General features: G+C 51.4%; 1 protein-coding gene across 3 annotated transcripts in view; it reads right to left on the reverse strand.

Annotated features, from left to right (window-relative positions):
• ppp3ca (protein phosphatase 3, catalytic subunit, alpha isozyme) overlaps positions 1–17,006 on the reverse strand; it is a 73,596-nt gene extending 56,590 nt beyond the window's left edge. For 2 of the 3 annotated variants that reach the window (XM_071364571.1, XM_071364570.1), the window contains exon 1: positions 16,722–17,005. In XM_071364571.1, the coding sequence (XP_071220672.1) occupies positions 16,722–16,776 (55 nt within the window). In that variant the 5' untranslated portion in view covers positions 16,777–17,005. Of the gene's footprint in view, positions 1–16,721 lie in introns of all 3 variants that reach the window. The other variant, XM_071364572.1, reaches the window with a different exon arrangement.
• Positions 17,007–20,158: the final 3,152 nt, after the last annotated feature.

The raw sequence follows: 20,158 nt of genomic DNA on the forward strand, positions 1-20,158 counted from the left end.
CTGTGTGTTGGGGGGTTAGTATGAGGGTAGGGGCTGAGGCTGTGTGTTGGGGGGTTAGTATGAGGGTAGGGACTGAGGCTGTGTGTTGGGGGGTTAGTATGAGGGTAGGGTCTGAGGCTGTGTGTTGGGGGGTTAGTATGAGGGTAGGGAACTGAGGCTGTGTGTTGGGGGGTTAGTATGAGGGTAGGGTCTGAGGCTGTGTGTAGGGGGGGTGCGGGGGTAGTTTGAGGGTAGGGGCTTAGGTTGTGTGGGGGAGGAAGGTAGTATGAGGGTACGGGATTAGGCTGTGTGTAGGGTGGGGGGGAAGGTAGTATAAGCGTAGGGGTTTAGGCTGTGTGTGTGTGGGGAGAAGGTAGTATGAGGGTAGGGGCTGAGGTTGTGTCTGGAATGAGGGGGAGGAAAGTCGCTTCAGGGTAGAGAGTGAGGCTGTGTGTGTGTGGGGGGAAGGTAGTATGAGGGTAGAGGGTGAGGCTGTGTGTGTGTGGGGGGGGTAGTATGAGGGTAGAGGGTGAGGCTGTGTGTGTGTGGGGGGGTAGTATGAGGGTAGAGGGTGATGCTGTGTGTGGGGGGGGGGGGGGGGGTAGTATGAGGGTAGAGGGTGAGGCTGTGCGTGTGGGGGGGGGGGTAGTATGAGGGTAGAGGGTGAGGCTGTGTGTGTGTGGGGGGGGGGGGTAGTATGAGGGTAGAGGGTGAGGCTGTGTGTGTGCGGGGGGGGGGGGGTAGTATGAGGGTAGAGGGTGAGGCTGTGTGTGTGGGGGGAGGGTAGAGGGTGAGGCTGTGTGTGTGTGGGGAGGGTAGAGGGTGAGGCTGTGTGTGTGTGGGGGGGGGGGGTAGTATGAGGGTAGAGGGTGAGGCTGTGTGTGTGGGGGGGGGTAGTATGAGGGTAGGGGGTGAGGCTGTGTGTGTGGGGGGGGGTAGTATGAGGGTAGAGGGTGAGGCTGTGTGTGTGTGTGTGGGGGGGGGGGTAGTATGAGGGTAGAGGGTAAGGCTGTGTGTGTGTGTGTGGGGGGGGGGTAGTATGAGGGTAGAGGGTGAGGCTGGGTGTGTGTGGGGGGGTAGTATGAGGGTAGAGGGTGAGGCTGTGTGTGTGTGTGGGGGGGGGGGTAGTATGAGGGTAGAGGGTGAGGCTGTGTGTGTGTGGGGGGTATTATGAGGGTAGAGGGTGAGGCTGTGTGTGTGTGTGGGGGGGGGGGGGTAGTATGAGGGTAGAGGGTGAGGCTGTGTGTGTGTGGGGGGGTAGTATGAGGGTAGAGGGTGAGGCTGTGTGTGTGTGGGGGGGGGGGGTAGTATGAGGGTAGAGGGTGAGGCTGTGTGTGTGTGTGGGGGGTAGTATGAGGGTAGAGGGTGAGGCTGTGTGTGTGTGGGGGGGAAGGTAGTATGAGGGTAGAGGGTGAGGCTGTGTGTGTGTGTGTGGGGGGGGGGGGGTAGTATGAGGGTAGAGGGTGAGGCTGTGTGTGTGTGGGGGGTAGTATGAGGGTAGGGGCTGAGGTTGTTTGTAGGCTGGTGGGTGGGAAGGTAGTATGAAGGTAGGGACTGAGGCTGTGTGTTGGGGGGTTAGTATGAGGGTAGGATCTGAGGCTGTGTGTTGGGGGGTTAGTATGAGGGTAGGGACTGAGGCTGTGTGTTGGGGGGTTAGTATGAGGGTAGGATCTGAGGCTGTGTGTTGGGGGGTTAGTATGAGGGTAGGGACTGAGGCTGTGTGTTGGGGGGTTAGTATGAGGGTAGGGACTGAGGCTGTGTGTTGGGGGGTTAGTATGAGGGTAGGGTCTGAGGCTGTGTGTTGGGGGGTTAGTATGAGGGTAGGGTCTGAGGCTGTGTGTTGGGGGGTTAGTATGAGGGTAGGATCTGAGGCTGTGTGTTGGGGGGTTAGTATGAGGGTAGGGACTGAGGCTGTGTGTTGGGGGGTTAGTATGAGGGTAGGATCTGAGGCTGTGTGTTGGGGGGTTAGTATGAGGGTAGGCACTGAGGCTGTGTGTTGGGGGGTTAGTATGAGGGTAGGGACTGAGGCTGTGTGTTGGGGGGTTAGTATGAGGGTAGGGACTGATGCTGTGTGTTGGGGGGTTAGTATGAGGGTAGGGACTGAGGCTGTGTGTTGGGGGGTTAGTATGAGGGTAGGGACTGAGGCTGTGTGTTGGGGGGTTAGTATGAGGGTAGGGTCTGAGGCTGTGTGTTGGGGGGTTAGTATGAGGGTAGGGACTGAGGCTGTGTGTTGGGGGGTTAGTATGAGGGTAGGGACTGAGGCTGTGTGTTGGGGGGTTAGTATGAGGGTAGGGTCTGAGGCTGTGTGTTGGGGGGTTAGTATGAGGGTAGGGACTGAGGCTGTGTGTTGGGGGGTTAGTATGAGGGTAGGATCTGAGGCTGTGTGTTGGGGGGTTAGTATGAGGGTAGGGACTGAGGCTGTGTGTTGGGGGGTTAGTATGAGGGTAGGATCTGAGGCTGTGTGTTGGGGGGTTAGTATGAGGGTAGGCACTGAGGCTGTGTGTTGGGGGGTTAGTATGAGGGTAGGGACTGAGGCTGTGTGTTGGGGGGTTAGTATGAGGGTAGGGACTGATGCTGTGTGTTGGGGGGTTAGTATGAGGGTAGGGACTGAGGCTGTGTGTTGGGGGGTTAGTATGAGGGTAGGGACTGAGGCTGTGTGTTGGGGGGTTAGTATGAGGGTAGGGTCTGAGGCTGTGTGTTGGGGGGTTAGTATGAGGGTAGGGTCTGAGGCTGTGTGTTGGGGGGTTAGTATGAGGGTAGGATCTGAGGCTGTGTGTAGGGGGGGTGCGGGGGTAGTTTGAGGGTAGGGGCTTAGGTTGTGTGGGGGAGGAAGGTAGTATGAGGGTACGGGATTAGGCTGTGTGTAGGGTGGGGGGGAAGGTAGTATAAGCGTAGGGGTTTAGGCTGTGTGTGTGTGGGGAGAAGGTAGTATGAGGGTAGGGGCTGAGGTTGTGTCTGGAATGAGGGGGAGGAAAGTCGCTTCAGGGTAGAGGGTGAGGCTGTGTGTGTGTGGGGGGGGTAGTATGAGGGTAGAGGGTGAGGCTGTGTGTGTCTGGGGGGGTAGTATGAGGGTAGAGGGTGATGCTGTGTGTGGGGGGGGGGGTAGTATGAGGGTAGAGGGTGAGGCTGTGTGTGTGGGGGGGGGGGGGGTAGTATGAGGGTAGAGGGTGAGGCTGTGTGTGTGTGGGGGGGGGGGGTAGTATGAGGATAGAGGGTGAGGCTGTGTGTGTGTGGGGGGTAGTATGAGGGTAGAGGGTGAGGCTGTGTGTGTGTGGGGGGGGGGGGTAGTATGAGGGTAGAGGGTGAGGCTGTGTGTGTGTGGGGGGGTAGTATGAGGGTAGAGGGTGAGGCTGTGTGTGTGTGGGGGGGGGGGTAGTATGAGGGTAGAGGGTGAGGCTGTGTGTGTGTGTGGGGGGTAGTATGAGGGTAGAGGGTGAGGCTGTGTGTGTGTGGGGGGGAAGGTAGTATGAGGGTAGAGGGTGAGGCTGTGTGTGTGTGTGTGGGGGGGGGGGGTAGTATGAGGGTAGAGGGTGAGGCTGTGTGTGTGTGGGGGGTAGTATGAGGGTAGGGGCTGAGGTTGTTTGTAGGCTGGTGGGTGGGAAGGTAGTATGAAGGTAGGGACTGAGGCTGTGTGTTGGGGGGTTAGTATGAGGGTAGGGACTGAGGCTGTGTGTTGGGGGGTTAGTATGAGGGTAGGGACTGAGGCTGTGTGTTGGGGGGTTAGTATGAGGGTAGGATCTGAGGCTGTGTGTTGGGGGGTTAGTATGAGGGTAGGGACTGAGGCTGTGTGTTGGGGGGTTAGTATGAGGGTAGGGACTGAGGCTGTGTGTTGGGGGGTTAGTATGAGGGTAGGGACTGAGGCTGTGTGTTGGGGGGTTAGTATGAGGGTAGGATCTGAGGCTGTGTGTTGGGGGGTTAGTATGAGGGTAGGGACTGAGGCTGTGTGTTGGGGGGTTAGTATGAGGGTAGGGTCTGAGGCTGTGTGTTGGGGGGTTAGTATGAGGGTAGGGGCTGAGGCTGTGTGTTGGGGGGTTAGTATGAGGGTAGGGACTGAGGCTGTGTGTTGGGGGGTTAGTATGAGGGTAGGGTCTGAGGCTGTGTGTTGGGGGGTTAGTATGAGGGTAGGGAACTGAGGCTGTGTGTTGGGGGGTTAGTATGAGGGTAGGGTCTGAGGCTGTGTGTAGGGGGGGTGCGGGGGTAGTTTGAGGGTAGGGGCTTAGGTTGTGTGGGGGAGGAAGGTAGTATGAGGGTACGGGATTAGGCTGTGTGTAGGGTGGGGGGGAAGGTAGTATAAGCGTAGGGGTTTAGGCTGTGTGTGTGTGGGGAGAAGGTAGTATGAGGGTAGGGGCTGAGGTTGTGTCTGGAATGAGGGGGAGGAAAGTCGCTTCAGGGTAGAGAGTGAGGCTGTGTGTGTGTGGGGGGAAGGTAGTATGAGGGTAGAGGGTGAGGCTGTGTGTGTGTGGGGGGGGTAGTATGAGGGTAGAGGGTGAGGCTGTGTGTGTGTGGGGGGGTAGTATGAGGGTAGAGGGTGATGCTGTGTGTGGGGGGGGGGGGGGGGTAGTATGAGGGTAGAGGGTGAGGCTGTGCGTGTGGGGGGGGGGGTAGTATGAGGGTAGAGGGTGAGGCTGTGTGTGTGTGGGGGGGGGGGTAGTATGAGGGTAGAGGGTGAGGCTGTGTGTGTGCGGGGGGGGGGGGGTAGTATGAGGGTAGAGGGTGAGGCTGTGTGTGTGGGGGGAGGGTAGAGGGTGAGGCTGTGTGTGTGTGGGGAGGGTAGAGGGTGAGGCTGTGTGTGTGTGGGGGGGGGGGTAGTATGAGGGTAGAGGGTGAGGCTGTGTGTGTGGGGGGGGGGTAGTATGAGGGTAGGGGGTGAGGCTGTGTGTGTGGGGGGGGGGTAGTATGAGGGTAGAGGGTGAGGCTGTGTGTGTGTGTGTGGGGGGGGGGGTAGTATGAGGGTAGAGGGTAAGGCTGTGTGTGTGTGTGTGGGGGGGGGGTAGTATGAGGGTAGAGGGTGAGGCTGGGTGTGTGTGGGGGGGTAGTATGAGGGTAGAGGGTGAGGCTGTGTGTGTGTGTGGGGGGGGGGGTAGTATGAGGGTAGAGGGTGAGGCTGTGTGTGTGTGGGGGGTATTATGAGGGTAGAGGGTGAGGCTGTGTGTGTGTGGGGGGGGGGGGTAGTATGAGGGTAGAGGGTGAGGCTGTGTGTGTGTGGGGGGGTAGTATGAGGGTAGAGGGTGAGGCTGTGTGTGTGTGGGGGGGGGGGTAGTATGAGGGTAGAGGGTGAGGCTGTGTGTGTGTGTGGGGGGTAGTATGAGGGTAGAGGGTGAGGCTGTGTGTGTGTGGGGGGGAAGGTAGTATGAGGGTAGAGGGTGAGGCTGTGTGTGTGTGTGTGGGGGGGGGGGTAGTATGAGGGTAGAGGGTGAGGCTGTGTGTGTGTGGGGGGTAGTATGAGGGTAGGGGCTGAGGTTGTTTGTAGGCTGGTGGGTGGGAAGGTAGTATGAAGGTAGGGACTGAGGCTGTGTGTTGGGGGGTTAGTATGAGGGTAGGATCTGAGGCTGTGTGTTGGGGGGTTAGTATGAGGGTAGGGACTGAGGCTGTGTGTTGGGGGGTTAGTATGAGGGTAGGATCTGAGGCTGTGTGTTGGGGGGTTAGTATGAGGGTAGGGACTGAGGCTGTGTGTTGGGGGGTTAGTATGAGGGTAGGGACTGAGGCTGTGTGTTGGGGGGTTAGTATGAGGGTAGGGTCTGAGGCTGTGTGTTGGGGGGTTAGTATGAGGGTAGGGACTGAGGCTGTGTGTTGGGGGGTTAGTATGAGGGTAGGATCTGAGGCTGTGTGTTGGGGGGTTAGTATGAGGGTAGGGACTGAGGCTGTGTGTTGGGGGGTTAGTATGAGGGTAGGATCTGAGGCTGTGTGTTGGGGGGTTAGTATGAGGGTAGGCACTGAGGCTGTGTGTTGGGGGGTTAGTATGAGGGTAGGGACTGAGGCTGTGTGTTGGGGGGTTAGTATGAGGGTAGGGACTGAGGCTGTGTGTTGGGGGGTTAGTATGAGGGTAGGGACTGAGGCTGTGTGTTGGGGGGTTAGTATGAGGGTAGGGACTGAGGCTGTGTGTTGGGGGGTTAGTATGAGGGTAGGGTCTGAGGCTGTGTGTTGGGGGGTTAGTATGAGGGTAGGGTCTGAGGCTGTGTGTTGGGGGGTTAGTATGAGGGTAGGATCTGAGGCTGTGTGTAGGGGGGGTGCGGGGGTAGTTTGAGGGTAGGGGCTTAGGTTGTGTGGGGGAGGAAGGTAGTATGAGGGTACGGGATTAGGCTGTGTGTAGGGTGGGGGGGAAGGTAGTATAAGCGTAGGGGTTTAGGCTGTGTGTGTGTGGGGAGAAGGTAGTATGAGGGTAGGGGCTGAGGTTGTGTCTGGAATGAGGGGGAGGAAAGTCGCTTCAGGGTAGAGGGTGAGGCTGTGTGTGTGTGGGGGGGGTAGTATGAGGGTAGAGGGTGAGGCTGTGTGTGTGTGGGGGGGTAGTATGAGGGTAGAGGGTGATGCTGTGTGTGGGGGGGGGGGTAGTATGAGGGTAGAGGGTGAGGCTGTGTGTGTGGGGGGGGGGGGGTAGTATGAGGGTAGAGGGTGAGGCTGTGTGTGTGTGGGGGGGGGGGTAGTATGAGGATAGAGGGTGAGGCTGTGTGTGTGTGGGGGGTAGTATGAGGGTAGAGGGTGAGGCTGTGTGTGTGTGGGGGGGGGGGTAGTATGAGGGTAGAGGGTGAGGCTGTGTGTGTGTGGGGGGGTAGTATGAGGGTAGAGGGTGAGGCTGTGTGTGTGTGGGGGGGGGGGTAGTATGAGGGTAGAGGGTGAGGCTGTGTGTGTGTGTGGGGGGTAGTATGAGGGTAGAGGGTGAGGCTGTGTGTGTGTGGGGGGGAAGGTAGTATGAGGGTAGAGGGTGAGGCTGTGTGTGTGTGTGTGGGGGGGGGGGTAGTATGAGGGTAGAGGGTGAGGCTGTGTGTGTGTGGGGGGTAGTATGAGGGTAGGGGCTGAGGTTGTTTGTAGGCTGGTGGGTGGGAAGGTAGTATGAAGGTAGGGACTGAGGCTGTGTGTTGGGGGGTTAGTATGAGGGTAGGGACTGAGGCTGTGTGTTGGGGGGTTAGTATGAGGGTAGGGACTGAGGCTGTGTGTTGGGGGGTTAGTATGAGGGTAGGGACTGAGGCTGTGTGTTGGGGGGTTAGTATGAGGGTAGGGACTGAGGCTGTGTGTTGGGGGGTTAGTATGAGGGTAGGGTCTGAGGCTGTGTGTTGGGGGGTTAGTATGAGGGTAGGGGCTGAGGCTGTGTGTTGGGGGGTTAGTATGAGGGTAGGGTCTGAGGCTGTGTGTTGGGGGGTTAGTATGAGGGTAGGGTCTGAGGCTGTGTGTTGGGGGGTTAGTATGAGGGTAGGGTCTGAGGCTGTGTGTAGGGGGGGTGCGGGGGTAGTTTGAGGGTAGGGGCTTAGGTTGTGTGGGGGAGGAAGGTAGTATGAGGGTACGGGATTAGGCTGTGTGTAGGGTGGGGGGGAAGGTAGTATAAGCGTAGGGGTTTAGGCTGTGTGTGTGTGGGGAGAAGGTAGTATGAGGGTAGGGGCTGAGGTTGTGTCTGGAATGAGGGGGAGGAAAGTCGCTTCAGGGTAGAGAGTGAGGCTGTGTGTGTGTGGGGGGAAGGTAGTATGAGGGTAGAGGGTGAGGCTGTGTGTGTGTGGGGGGGGTAGTATGAGGGTAGAGGGTGAGGCTGTGTGTGTGTGGGGGGATAGTATGAGGGTAGAGGGTGATGCTGTGTGTGGGGGGGGGGGGGGGTAGTATGAGGGTAGAGGGTGAGGCTGTGCGTGTGGGGGGGGGGGGGTAGTATGAGGGTAGAGGGTGAGGCTGTGTGTGTGTGTGGGGGGGTAGTATGAGGGTAGAGGGTGAGGCTGTGTGTGTGTGGGGGGGGTAGTATGAGGGTAGAGGGTGAGGCTGTGTGTGTGTGTGGGGGGGGGTAGTATGAGGGTAGAGGGTGAGGCTGTGTGTGTGCGGGGGGGGGGGGAGGTAGTATGAGGGTAGAGGGTGAGGCTGTGTGTGTGGGGGGAGGGTAGAGGGTGAGGCTGTGTGTGTGTGGGGAGGGTAGAGGGTGAGGCTGTGTGTGTGTGGGGGGGGGGCGTAGTATGAGGGTAGAGGGTGAGGCTGTGTGTGTGGGGGGGGGTAGTATGAGGGTAGGGGGTGAGGCTGTGTGTGTGGGGGGGGGTAGTATGAGGGTAGAGGGTGAGGCTGTGTGTGTGTGTGTGGGGGGGGGGTAGTATGAGGGTAGAGGGTAAGGCTGTGTGTGTGTGTGTGCGGGGGGGGGTAGTATGAGGGTAGAGGGTGAGGCTGGGTGTGTGTGGGGGGGTAGTATGAGGGTAGAGGGTGAGGCTGTGTGTGTGTGTGGGGAGGGGGGGGTAGTATGAGGGTAGAAGGTGAGGCTGTGTGTGTGTGGGGGAGGTAGTATGAGGGTAGAGGGTTAGGCTTAGTGTGTGTGTGTGGGGGGGGAAGGTAGTATATGGGTAGAGGGTGAGGCTGTGTGTGTGTGTGGGGGGGAAGGTAGTATGAGGGTAGAGGGTGAGGCTGTGTGTGTGTGTGTGTGGGTAGTATGAGGGTAGAGGGTGAGGCTGTGTGTGTGTGTGGGTAGTATGAGGGTAGAGGGTGAGGCTGTGTGTGTGTGTGTGTGTGTGGGGGGGGGGGGGGTAGTATGAGGGTAGAGGGTGAGGCTGTGTGTGTGTGGGGGGGTAGTATGAGGGTTGCTTTCGCTATAATACAACTCTTATTTTCATCTTCTCTGTCTCCATTTCCTTTACCTCCTTCATTCTCCCTCCTTTCCTATATCCTCCTTTCTTCTCCCTCCTTCCTTTACCTCCTTTCCTATATCCTCCTTCCTTCTCCCTCCTTTCCTATATCTTCCTTCCTTCTCCCTCCTTTCCTATATCCTCCTTCCTTCTCCCTCCTTTCCTATATCCTCTTTCCTTCTCCCTCCTTTCCTATATCCATGCTCTTCCAATCGTTTCTCTTTTCTTCCCTTCTGTCTCTATCCCTCCCTTCAGTTCCTCTGCCTCTCCATCTCTCCGTCTCCCTCCTCTACACCCTCTCATCACTAGACCTCAGGGAAGTTTCATTATGTAAGTGGCCTGTGTGCAGTAAAACACTGCTGAAAAACCAATGCTTAAATAATTCACCCACACTGCTAAATAAAGCCTGTACATATCATGCATGCAGATACCCTGCGCCCAGCTCGCCCTCTCTCTTCCTCTGAAGGCTATCACACCATCAAGATCCACCACGTCTACTCACACACATCTTAGGGAGGTGGGCTCTACGCTCTCTGGCCAATGAGACAGAGTGGTGAAGAAGGCGCAACGGCGCCTCTTCAACCTCAGGAGGCTAAAGAAATTTGGCTTAACACCTAAAACCCTCACAAACTTTTACAGATGTACAATCGAGAGCATCCTGTCGGGCTGTATCACAGCCTGGTACGGCAACTGCACCGCCCACAACCGCAAAGCTCTCCAGAGGGTGGTGCGGTCTGCCCAACGCATTACCGGGGGCAAACTTCCCACCCTCCTGGACACCTACAGCACCCGGTGCCATAGGAAGGCGAAAAAGATCAGAGGACATCAACCACCCGAGCCACTGCCTGGTCACCCCGCTATCATCCAGAAGGCGAGGTCAGTACAGGTGCATCAAAGCTGGGACCGAGAGACTGAAAAACAGCTTCTATCTCAAGGTCATCTGACTGCTAAACAGTCATCACTAGTACATCAGTGGCGGCTGCCTATAGACATAGATTAGGAATCACTGTCTACTGTTAGAAATGGATCACTAGCCACTGTACTAATGTTCCGTATCTAGCATTACTCATCTCATATGTATAAACTACACTCCACACTATTCTACGGTATCTTAGTCACTTTTAAATTGTGTTTACATATTGCATCACCCATTTCATATGTATATACTTTATTCTATACTATGCCACTGTGTCTTAGTCCAATGCCGCTCTGAGATACATGTATATATATTCTTAATCCATTCCTTACTTAGATGTATGTGTATTTTGGGTATAGGTTGTGAAACTGTTAGATATTACTTGTTAGATATTACTGCACTGTCAGAGATAGAAGCACAAGCATTTCACTACACCCACAATAACATCTGCTGAACACATGTATGTGAACAATAGATTTGATTTTGATTTGGACATCTCAGGGGGATGGGCTTTACGCTCTCTGGCCAATGAGCCATCTCAGGGGGATGGGCTTTACGCTCTCTGGCCAATGAGCCATCTCAGGGGGATGGGCTTTACGCTCTCTGGCCAATGAGCCATCTCAGGGGGGTGGGCTTTATGCTCTCTGGCGCAATTGGCCATCTCAGGGGGTGGACTCTACGCTGTCTGGCCAATGAGCCACTGTGTAACTTATTTTCAAAAACAAACACACAATAAAAACAGACCTACACACCTCCGATCCCAAACATATCCACACACACACCCTCTAATATAGTTACACACAATGAGAATAGGACCCGTCAACAAACATATCAACACTTCTACAATAAACAAAGAGTGACATATTTCCGTCAACATAGACACCTATCCACTACGTTCACAACCAGTGAGAACACAACCACACAACAAAGCTGCATTTCACAGTGAATGTCAGAAATCCAATTGTGGGTCGAGAAATGGATCAGAAACGGCTGAATGTTTACTGTAAATATGGAGGTACAAAGGATGGTCACCATTCCAGAATTATCTCTCTCCAGCATTATCTTTGGGAGACAAAAACAGAGCTATATTTCATATTCATATTTCGGAAGAGAGATTCGCCATGTGCTGACTGACTCTCTAAATCCACCCGTGCCTTTACTGATCGGTCAGCTCTTTCCATGATTGTCTCGGTTTTGTTCTGAAAATAAATCTGGTATTGTGAGGGTCCCCTCTGTCAGACAAAAGGCATTTGATCCACAGGATCCACAGTGCCCCACCAGAACTAACACAGATAATGTCCTAGAATCACTCTAAGAGAAAGTAGGCCTCTTGGAGCCTGTTCACATTCCCCAGAAAGGCCCAGACATGGGACCAGGCCAAGTAGCTGACACTGTCTCCTCCAATAACCAGTCCCTTGCCTGCATGGTCACAACAACCCTACTCATAGACATCACTAACATCAGCATTCCTCTACCAAGACTCCAAATCACATGATCCCACCTTCCAACACAGAATAGGTCCAGTGGTCCAGCTGTGTGGCAGAGAGGAACAGCCCCTAGGACAGCTTTTTCAAAGAACCCTCTTCCCCATCCGTTCCATTTCCTGTGTGGGCCAATCATGGGAGATATCACAGTGCTGAAGAGTGAGGTCAAGGCACACTACAATTCTGAGACCATACTTGTCTTGGAATTGTACACTCTTAGAAAAAAAGGTGCTATCTAGAACCTAAAAGGGTTCTTCGACTGTCTCAATAGGAGAACCCTTTGAAGAACCTTTTTTGGTTCAAGGTAGAACCCTTTTGGGTTCCAGGTAGAACTCTTTCCACAGAGGGTTCTACCTGGATTAGGAAGTGCATTGACGATGTCGTACCCACAGCAACGATAAAAACATTCCCAAACCAGAAACCGTGGATTGACGGCAGCATTCGCGTGAAACTGAAAGCGCGAACCACTGCTTTTAACCAGGGCAAGGTGACCGGAAGCATGACCGAATACAAACAGTGTAGCTATTCTCTCCGCAAGGCAATCAAACAGGCTAAGTCTCAGTACAGAGACAAAATCGAGTCGCAATTCAACAGCTCAGACACAAGAGGTATGTGGCAGGGTCTACAGTCAATCACGGATTACAAAAAGAAAACCAGCCCCGTCGCGGACCAGGATGTCTTGCTCCCAGACAGGCTAAACAACTTTTTTGCCCGCTTTGAGGACAATACAGTGCCACTGACACGGCCCCCTACCAAAACCTGCGGGCTCTCCTTCACTGCAGCCGAGGTGAGTAAAACATTTAAACGTGTTAACCCTCGCAAGGCTGCAGGCCCAGACGGCATTCCCAGCCGCGTCCTCAGAGCATGCGCAGACCAGCTGGCTGGTGTGTTTACGGACATATTCAATCAATCCTTATCCCAGTCTGCTGTTCCCACATGCTTCAAGAGGGCCACCATTGTTCCTGTTCCCAAGAAAGCTAAGGTAACTGAGCTAAACGACTACCGCCCCGTAGCACTCACTTCCGTCATCATGAAGTGCTTTGAGAGACTAGTCAAGGACCATATCACCTCCACCCTACCGGACACCCTAGACCCACTCCAATTTGCTTACCGACCCAATAGGTCCACAGACGACGCAATCGCAACCACACTGCACACTGCCCTAACCCATCTGGACAAGAGGAATACCCATGTGAGAATGCTGTTCATCGATTACAGCTCAGCATTTAACACCATAGTACCCTCCAAACTCGTCATCAAGCTCGAGACCCTGGGTCTCGACCCCGCCCTGTGCAACTGGGTCCTGGACTTCCTGACGGGCCGCCCCCAGGTGGTGAGGGTAGGTAACAACATCTCCACCCCGCTGATCCTCAACACTGGGGCCCCACAAGGGTGCGTTCTGAGCCCTCTCCTGTACTCCCTGTTCACCCACGACTGCGTGGCCATGCACGCCTCCAACTCAATCATCAAGTTTGCGGATGACACTACAGTGGTAGGCTTGATTACCAACAACGACGAGACGGCCTACAGGGAGGAGGTGAGGGCCCTCGGAGTGTGGTGTCAGGAAAATAACCTCACACTCAACGTCAACAAAACAAAGGAGATGATTGTGGACTTCAGGAAACAGCAGAGGGAGCACCCCCCTATCCACATCGACGGGTCAGTAGTGGAGAAGGTGGAAAGTTTTAAGTTCCTCGGTGTACACATCACGGACAAACTGAATTGGTCCACCCACACAGACAGCGTTGTGAAGAAGGCGCAGCAGCGCCTCTTCAACCTCAGGAGGCTGAAGAAATTCGGCTTGTCACCAAAAGCACTCACAAACTTCTACAGATGCACAATCGAGAGCATCCTGTCGGGCTGTATCACCGCCTGGTACGGCAACTGCTCCGCCCACAACCGTAAGGCTCTCCAGAGGGTAGTGAGGTCTGCAGAACGCATCACCAGGGGCAAACTACCTGCCCTCCAGGACACCTACACCACCCGATGTCACAGGAAGGCCATAAAGATCATCAAGGACAACAACCACCCAAGCCACTGCCTGTTCACCCCGCTATCATCCAGAAGGCGAGGTCAGTACAGGTGCATCAAAGCAGGGACCGAGAGACTGAAAAACAGCTTCTATCTCAAGGCCATCAGACTGTTAAACAGCCACCACTAACATTTAGCGGCCGCTGCCAACATACTGACTCAACTCCAGCCACTTTAAAAATGGGAATTGATGGAAATTATGTAAAAATGTACCACTAGCCACTTTAAACAATGCCACTTAATACAATGTTTACATACCCTACATTACCCATCTCATATGTATATACTGTACTCTATATCATCTACTGCATCTTGCCATCTTTATGTAATACATGTACCACTAGCCACTTTAAACTATGCCACTTTATGTTTACATACCCTACAGTACTCATCTCATATGTATATACCGTACTCTATACCATCTACTGCATCTGCCATGCCGTTCTGTACCACCACTCATTCATATATCTTTATGTACATATTCTTTATCCCTTTACACTTGTGTGTGTGTGTAAGGTAGTAGTTGTGGAATTGTTAGGTTAGATTACTGTTGGTTATTACTGCATTGTCGGAACTAGAAGCACAAGCATTTCGCTACACTCGCATTAACATCTGCTAACCATGTGTATGTGACTAATAAAATTTGATTTGATTTGATTTGATAAGGTACTGGGATCTCTGAGCAAGTACTAAGTAGTGCCACAATGCAGCAATCTTCAGCCACCTCAAACGAGATGTTTGTGTGAGCAGCATGAAGGAATTGCTGCAATTGATTAATCAATTTCTAGTGCAACGCGATTGCTGCATTTACCAGTCCCACCAGAGACGGCACAGCCTCCTCCTCCCATTGATCTTGCTGTGGCCATGAATAGATTCTCTATGTAGAAATCCCTTCAAATTAAACACACAGTTGTCGTGGTTCATCCATCGAATCCCTCTTCCCTTATGAGACTGGCCCACAGAAGATGGGATGTTTCTTTGAGAGAATTGTGTTCTGTATTACAAACAACTAGTCAACTTTGAGTGAACCCATTCCACTGTTAACCCCTCCTCCTCCTCTCAGCAAACACTCCCTCTTTGGGATGCAACAAAGCCACACGTAAAGCTGTCTCTGTACTGTCACCTGTTCGTAAATATGTAGCTATGCCATCAGAATGGAATTGAGAAATAAGGGATCCATATTTGCAATGTTTTCTAACTCAGGGCTCTATTAAATCTGTGTCGCTGAAGCATTACAGATTATGAGATGGAAATGTAAAGGTGATTTCCGAGCGAGGTAGAAACACAGCGTTTACCGTAAAACGCTGTCTCCGCTAATACGAGAACATTGGCTTTAGATTACAATCACACTGTAAAGCTGAACTTCCGCGATGTGGATTGAATAGAGTCTTTACTATCCTGTAGCACATTCATTTGCTAATTCATTATGACTTAAATATGCTATGCTTCTAAAGAGTTTATTCAATTCCCCCATTGGCAAAGCCCCAGAATGACTATAAATAACAAATAAATTATGATTGATGTATTAAAGGTAAATGGTTACTTAGCAACAATACGTGAGATAATATACAAGAATACATTACGAGAAGACATAGCCTATGAATATTCACCCCATAAGTAGATGTATCCTGTACCAGTCTTATGGGCCATTGATTTTCATATACTGTACCTATAAGCAAAATTAAACGGTATAGAACTAGGCCTGAGCCTGCTATAGTATGTGAAAAATGATCATAGGCTACATTTGATGTGTCTTGTAGCTTTGGCCCTATTGGAGGTGTGGGTGGGGATAGTCCCATCATCATCAGATCATGTTGCCCATCATAGTTGGGCATTTTATATTGTACATTCATAATGGTGGAGCAGGCAAAATATGTATAGTGCACAATGTCTTGTGTGATGTATTGTTGTATTAATGATGCAGACAGTTTTTATAGTTGTGATGTCATTTTGTTCCTGTTTGGACACCAGGAAGAGTAGCGGCTATTGAAAGCAGCTAATGTGGATCCTAATAAAATACTAAATACTACTGTAGACGCTTTGAAGAGCCCGCTAGTTCTGGAACATATCGAAATACTACCAATCCTGCATGAGGAGAGCAAACCGAGGCAACATCCAAGACTGGCCATTATCCCGGTGTTGTTGGCCTATCAAGCGTGTATGTGACAGTCGTCATGGGCTTGGTAGGTATATCAGGCAGTGATATTTTTATACTTTTCACGTGTTCTGCATTAATTACAGTCCCCTATGAAACACGGACCAAATACATGGTTCCTACCCGGTCACATTATGATAAACCGAGGAGTAAACCTGTCGGCCTATTTTCAATCAGGTGCTAAAGTATATATATTTTTTAAACAATGCATATTATATCACAGCGCTGCACTCCGAGCCTGGATAGGTGCAGCGTCGAACTCGGGTTTACATTAAATTTAAACCTCGTCTGCGATTGCAGACAACTGCAATAGCGTTTGGTGTGCAATTGGGACTCGAATTGTAAATAAAATGCATCAGAAATAAACAACTCCAATATTGGAAAGCGGTAACATTTATAATGAAACGCCATTTAACATGAATGAGACTGCAAAGACAGTTAAGTATTCCTGAAGCTCAGTCAACACTCATGTACTTGTGTAGATGAGTAACCACAACACTTTTGACGGAAGAAAAGGTTATTGTAGTGACATTAGACCTATTGAATGAAACTACTACAGGCCTACATTATATTATATTTTGTTAACACTTACATTTTAAGGGATCCTTATTACAGTTTAGCCTAATTAAATATGTATTTACACTGCAACAAGTATTGTAGTTAATTGTAATAACACATAGTTACACTGTAATAACATGTACTGGTGGTAGGCTATATTTTTATGAAATCTCGACTAATAGTCTATTAATGACAGACGGTATTGGCACGCGTGCCGAACAAATATGAATATAGGCCTAATCGAAATGAGTGCGTGGTTTCAAACTCAAGATCCAAGCCACACTATAGCCAGCCTATGGTTTACTCATTGACAGTGAAAACTGTTACATAAATGCCAATATAGATTGCAACCCCCCCCCCCCAATGAGCAGATCCAGGTATTCGCCAAGCGCCCTCTATCACAGTGCCAGCGAAATCCTGCTGCATCACTGCCTTAACCGCAAAGACTTCATCGGCAACTGCCTCATTTAGTCTCCTCTTCTGCCTGTCCGTGACTGAATTCAATCACATTGGGACAGTGAAAAATATATTGCTCGGAACACGATTATTAAGAAAATATCCCATCCCCCACACAGACAGTAGGCCTATAGCCATAAACACAGTCACTGCCTTTCACTGTTTATCAACATCACAGGTCTAGAGCAAAGAACATTCTTTATATAATTTAACACATCGGACATCCACAGGACGCAATACCCAACTCTGTAGCCTACGAGATCTTATACAGTAAATAATTCATATCATATACCTTTGTAGCCTATATAAAATACATTTTTTTTAAATAATGAAAATGCACTCACTTTTTACTACCCGATCGGTGGCATTTAAGACTATGTCAACGTTAGACATCTTCATGGGCAGTTGCGGTCTCGAGGCAAATGCGTTTGTATTCCTCCTTGTAGAAGTGACTGTTTTATTCTCGGTGTGTTTTCGCGGTTGCGAGATGCGGTTGGTGCAGTGGCATCACTTGGATGCGTCCCTCAGTTTATCACTGCCTGCGCTGGGGTCTGGGGATGACTACTGCTACACAGTTAAGGTGGATGCTGCTGAGGATGCTGCTGCGCTGTGCTAAGCAGTCGTGTGGGGGAGGATGGAGGGAACGAATTGGGAGGGGGCGGTAGTGAGAGGGAGAGAGAGAGAGAGAGAGAGCGAAAGAGGGTGGGGGGACTCTGCTCAGGAGATCCTCACTGCACGCTGCACCATTGGCAATGAAGGGAACTCCCACGCTAATGTTTCACGGGGCTGCCTGATGCTGCCATCAGGTGGAGGCAGAGCCGGGATTTCCCAACAACACGCGCGCCATGATTTTATATTCGATGCACTTGCTGATGGGGTGCGGCCTGAGACGCATAGGTCCGCACTGTATTAACTATGGTTATATCAGTGAAGCTTCCCGGGGTAAAACATTGAGTCATTGCTTTTTGTGTGAGATGTTATTTCTCCAATATTTTCAAATAATCAGATGACAAGTCAAAATGGCTTGTGTGTGTGTGTGTGTGTGTATGGGTGTGTGTACATGGCCAGGGGCAAACTGTTCTGCCTCAACAACTTTGTAGCTGGATACCAAAGAATCTGGGAGCAGTATGCCTATCAGGGGAAATGGGGACGTGAACAATCCCAAAAATGTCAGTCTAACAGAAGAAGACTTTCTTACAAATCAAATCAAATGTTATGTTTCACATGCTTCATAAACAACAAAGGGCCCTTCCCAACAATGCAGGGAGAAAAAAAGAGAATAAATACACAATGAGTAACGATAACTTGGCTATATACACGGGGTACCAGTACAGAGTCGATGTGCAGCAGTACGAAGTAATTGAGGTAGATATGTACATATAGGTAGGGATAAAGTGACTAGGCAACACGATAGATAATATACAGTAGCAGCAGCGTATATGATGAGTCAAAATAGTAAGTGCAAAAAGGGTCAATGCAGATAGTTAAATAGTTAACTAAAAGCTATCCGGACTAACTATTTAGGAGTCTTATGGCTTGGGGATAGAAGCTGTTCAGGGTCCTGTTGGTTCCAGACTTGATGCACCGGTACCGCTTGCCGTGCAGTAGCAGAGAGAACAGTCTGACTTGGATGGCTGGAGTCTTTGACAATTGTTAGGGCCTTCCTCTGACACCACCCGGTATAGAGGTCCTGTATGGCAGGGAGCTCAGCCCCAGTGATGTACTGGGCCGTACGCACTACCCTCTGTATCGCCTTGCGGGCAGATACCAAGCAGTTGCCATACCAAGCGGTGATGCAGCCAGTCAAGATGCTCTCAATGGTGCAGCTGTATAACTTTAGGTATGGGCCCTCAGATCCTTATAATCTTTTCAGCCTCCTGAGGAGGAAGAGGCATTGTCGTGCCCTCTTCACGACTGTGTTGATGTGTGTGGACCATGATAATTCCTTAGTGATGTGGACACAGAGGAACTTGAAGCTCTCGACCCGCTCCACTACAGCTCCGTCGATGTGGATGGGGGCATGTTCGGCCCTCCGTTTCCTGTAGTCCACGATCAGCTCCTTTGTCTTGCTGACGTTGAGGGAGAGGTTGTTGTCCAGGCACCATACTGCCAGGTCAATGACCTCCTCCCTATAGGATGTCTCATTGTCATCGGTGATCAGGCCAACCGCTGTTGTGTTGTCAGCAAACTTAATGATGGGATTGGAGTCGTGCGCTGCCACACTGTCGTGTGTGAACAGGGAATACAGGAGGGGACCAAGCAAGCACCCCTGAGAGCCCCCGTGTTGGGTCAGCGTGACGGATGTGTTGTTGCCTATCGTAACTACCTGGGGGCGGTCCATCAGGAAGTCCAGGATCCAGTTGCAGAGGGAGGTGTTCAGTCCCAGGGTCCTGAGCTTAGTGATGAGCTTGGAGGGCACTACGGGATTGAACACTGAGCTATAGCCAATAAACAGCATTCTCACATAGGTGTTCCTCTTGTCCAGGTGGGAGAGGGCTGTGTGGAGTGCAATAGAGATTGCGTCATCTGTGGATTTGTTGGGGCAGTATGCGACTTTCAGTGTGTCCAGGGTGCCTGGGCTGATGCTGTTGGTCTCAGACATGACCATGGGCGGGCACAGGGACCATGGTGTTCTGCTTAAAACATGTACAGTGCATTCGGGAATTATTCAGACCCTTTGACTTTTTCCACATTTTGTCACCTTCCAGCCTTATCCTAAATTGGATTAAATCATTTCCCCCCCTCATCAATCTACACACAATACCCCATAATGACAAAGCAAAAACAGGTTTTGGAAGATTTTAGCAAATTAATGAAAAATTAAAAACTGAAAAATTATATTTACATGCTTATTCAGACCCTTTACTTAGTACTCTCTTTAAGCACCTCTGGCAGTGATTACAGCCTCGAGTCTTCTTGGATATGACACTACAAGCTTGGCACACCTGTATTTGGGGAGCGTCTCCCATTCTTCTCTGCAGATCCTCTCAAGCTCTGTCAGGTTGGATGGGGAGTGTCGCTGCACAGCTATTTTCAGGTCTCTCCAGAGATGTTCAACTGGCTTCAAGTCCGGGCTCTGGCTGGCCCACTCAAGGACATTCAGAGACTCTTCCCGAAACCACTTCTGAGATGTCTTAGGGTCGTTGTCCTGTTGGAAGGTGTACCTTTGCCCCAGTCTGAGGTCCTGAGCACTCTGGAGCAGGTTTTCATCAAGGATCTCTTTGTACTTTACCCCGTTCATCTTTCCCTCAATCCTGACAAGTCTTCCAGTCCCTGCCGCTGAAAAACTTTCCCATAGCATGATGCTGCCACCACCATGATTAACCGTAGGGATGGTGCCAGGTTTCCTCCAGACGTGACACTTGGCATTCAGGCCAAAGTGTTCAATCTTGGTTTCATCAGACCAGAGAATCTTGTTTCTCATGATCTGAGTGTCTTTTAGGTGCCTTTTGGCAAACTACTAGCGGGCTGTCATGTGCCTTTTACTGAGGAGTTTGATGGGCTCGTCGCAGGTCGTAGCGGGATTTCTTGTAAGTGTTTGGATTAGTGTTCTTCAGTTCCCTTTGATAAGACAGTCTCAAACGGAGCTTGTCCATTTTGTTCTCTAATGATTGTACGTTTGCCAGTGGAACAGAGGGTAGAGGCGGGTTGTTTACTCTCTGATGTAGTCTCATCAGGGAGCCACTTGTTTGCCTCTCTTGCGCCATCTCTTCCTCTTTTGAGTCCCGGGGAATAGGGCCTGGTTCGGAATGACCAGTCCATCCACAGCTGACAACTCGTT

The sequence above is a fragment of the Salvelinus alpinus genome, chromosome 24 (genome assembly GCF_045679555.1).
Source record: "Salvelinus alpinus chromosome 24, SLU_Salpinus.1, whole genome shotgun sequence".
NCBI lineage: Eukaryota > Metazoa > Chordata > Actinopteri > Salmoniformes > Salmonidae > Salvelinus > Salvelinus alpinus.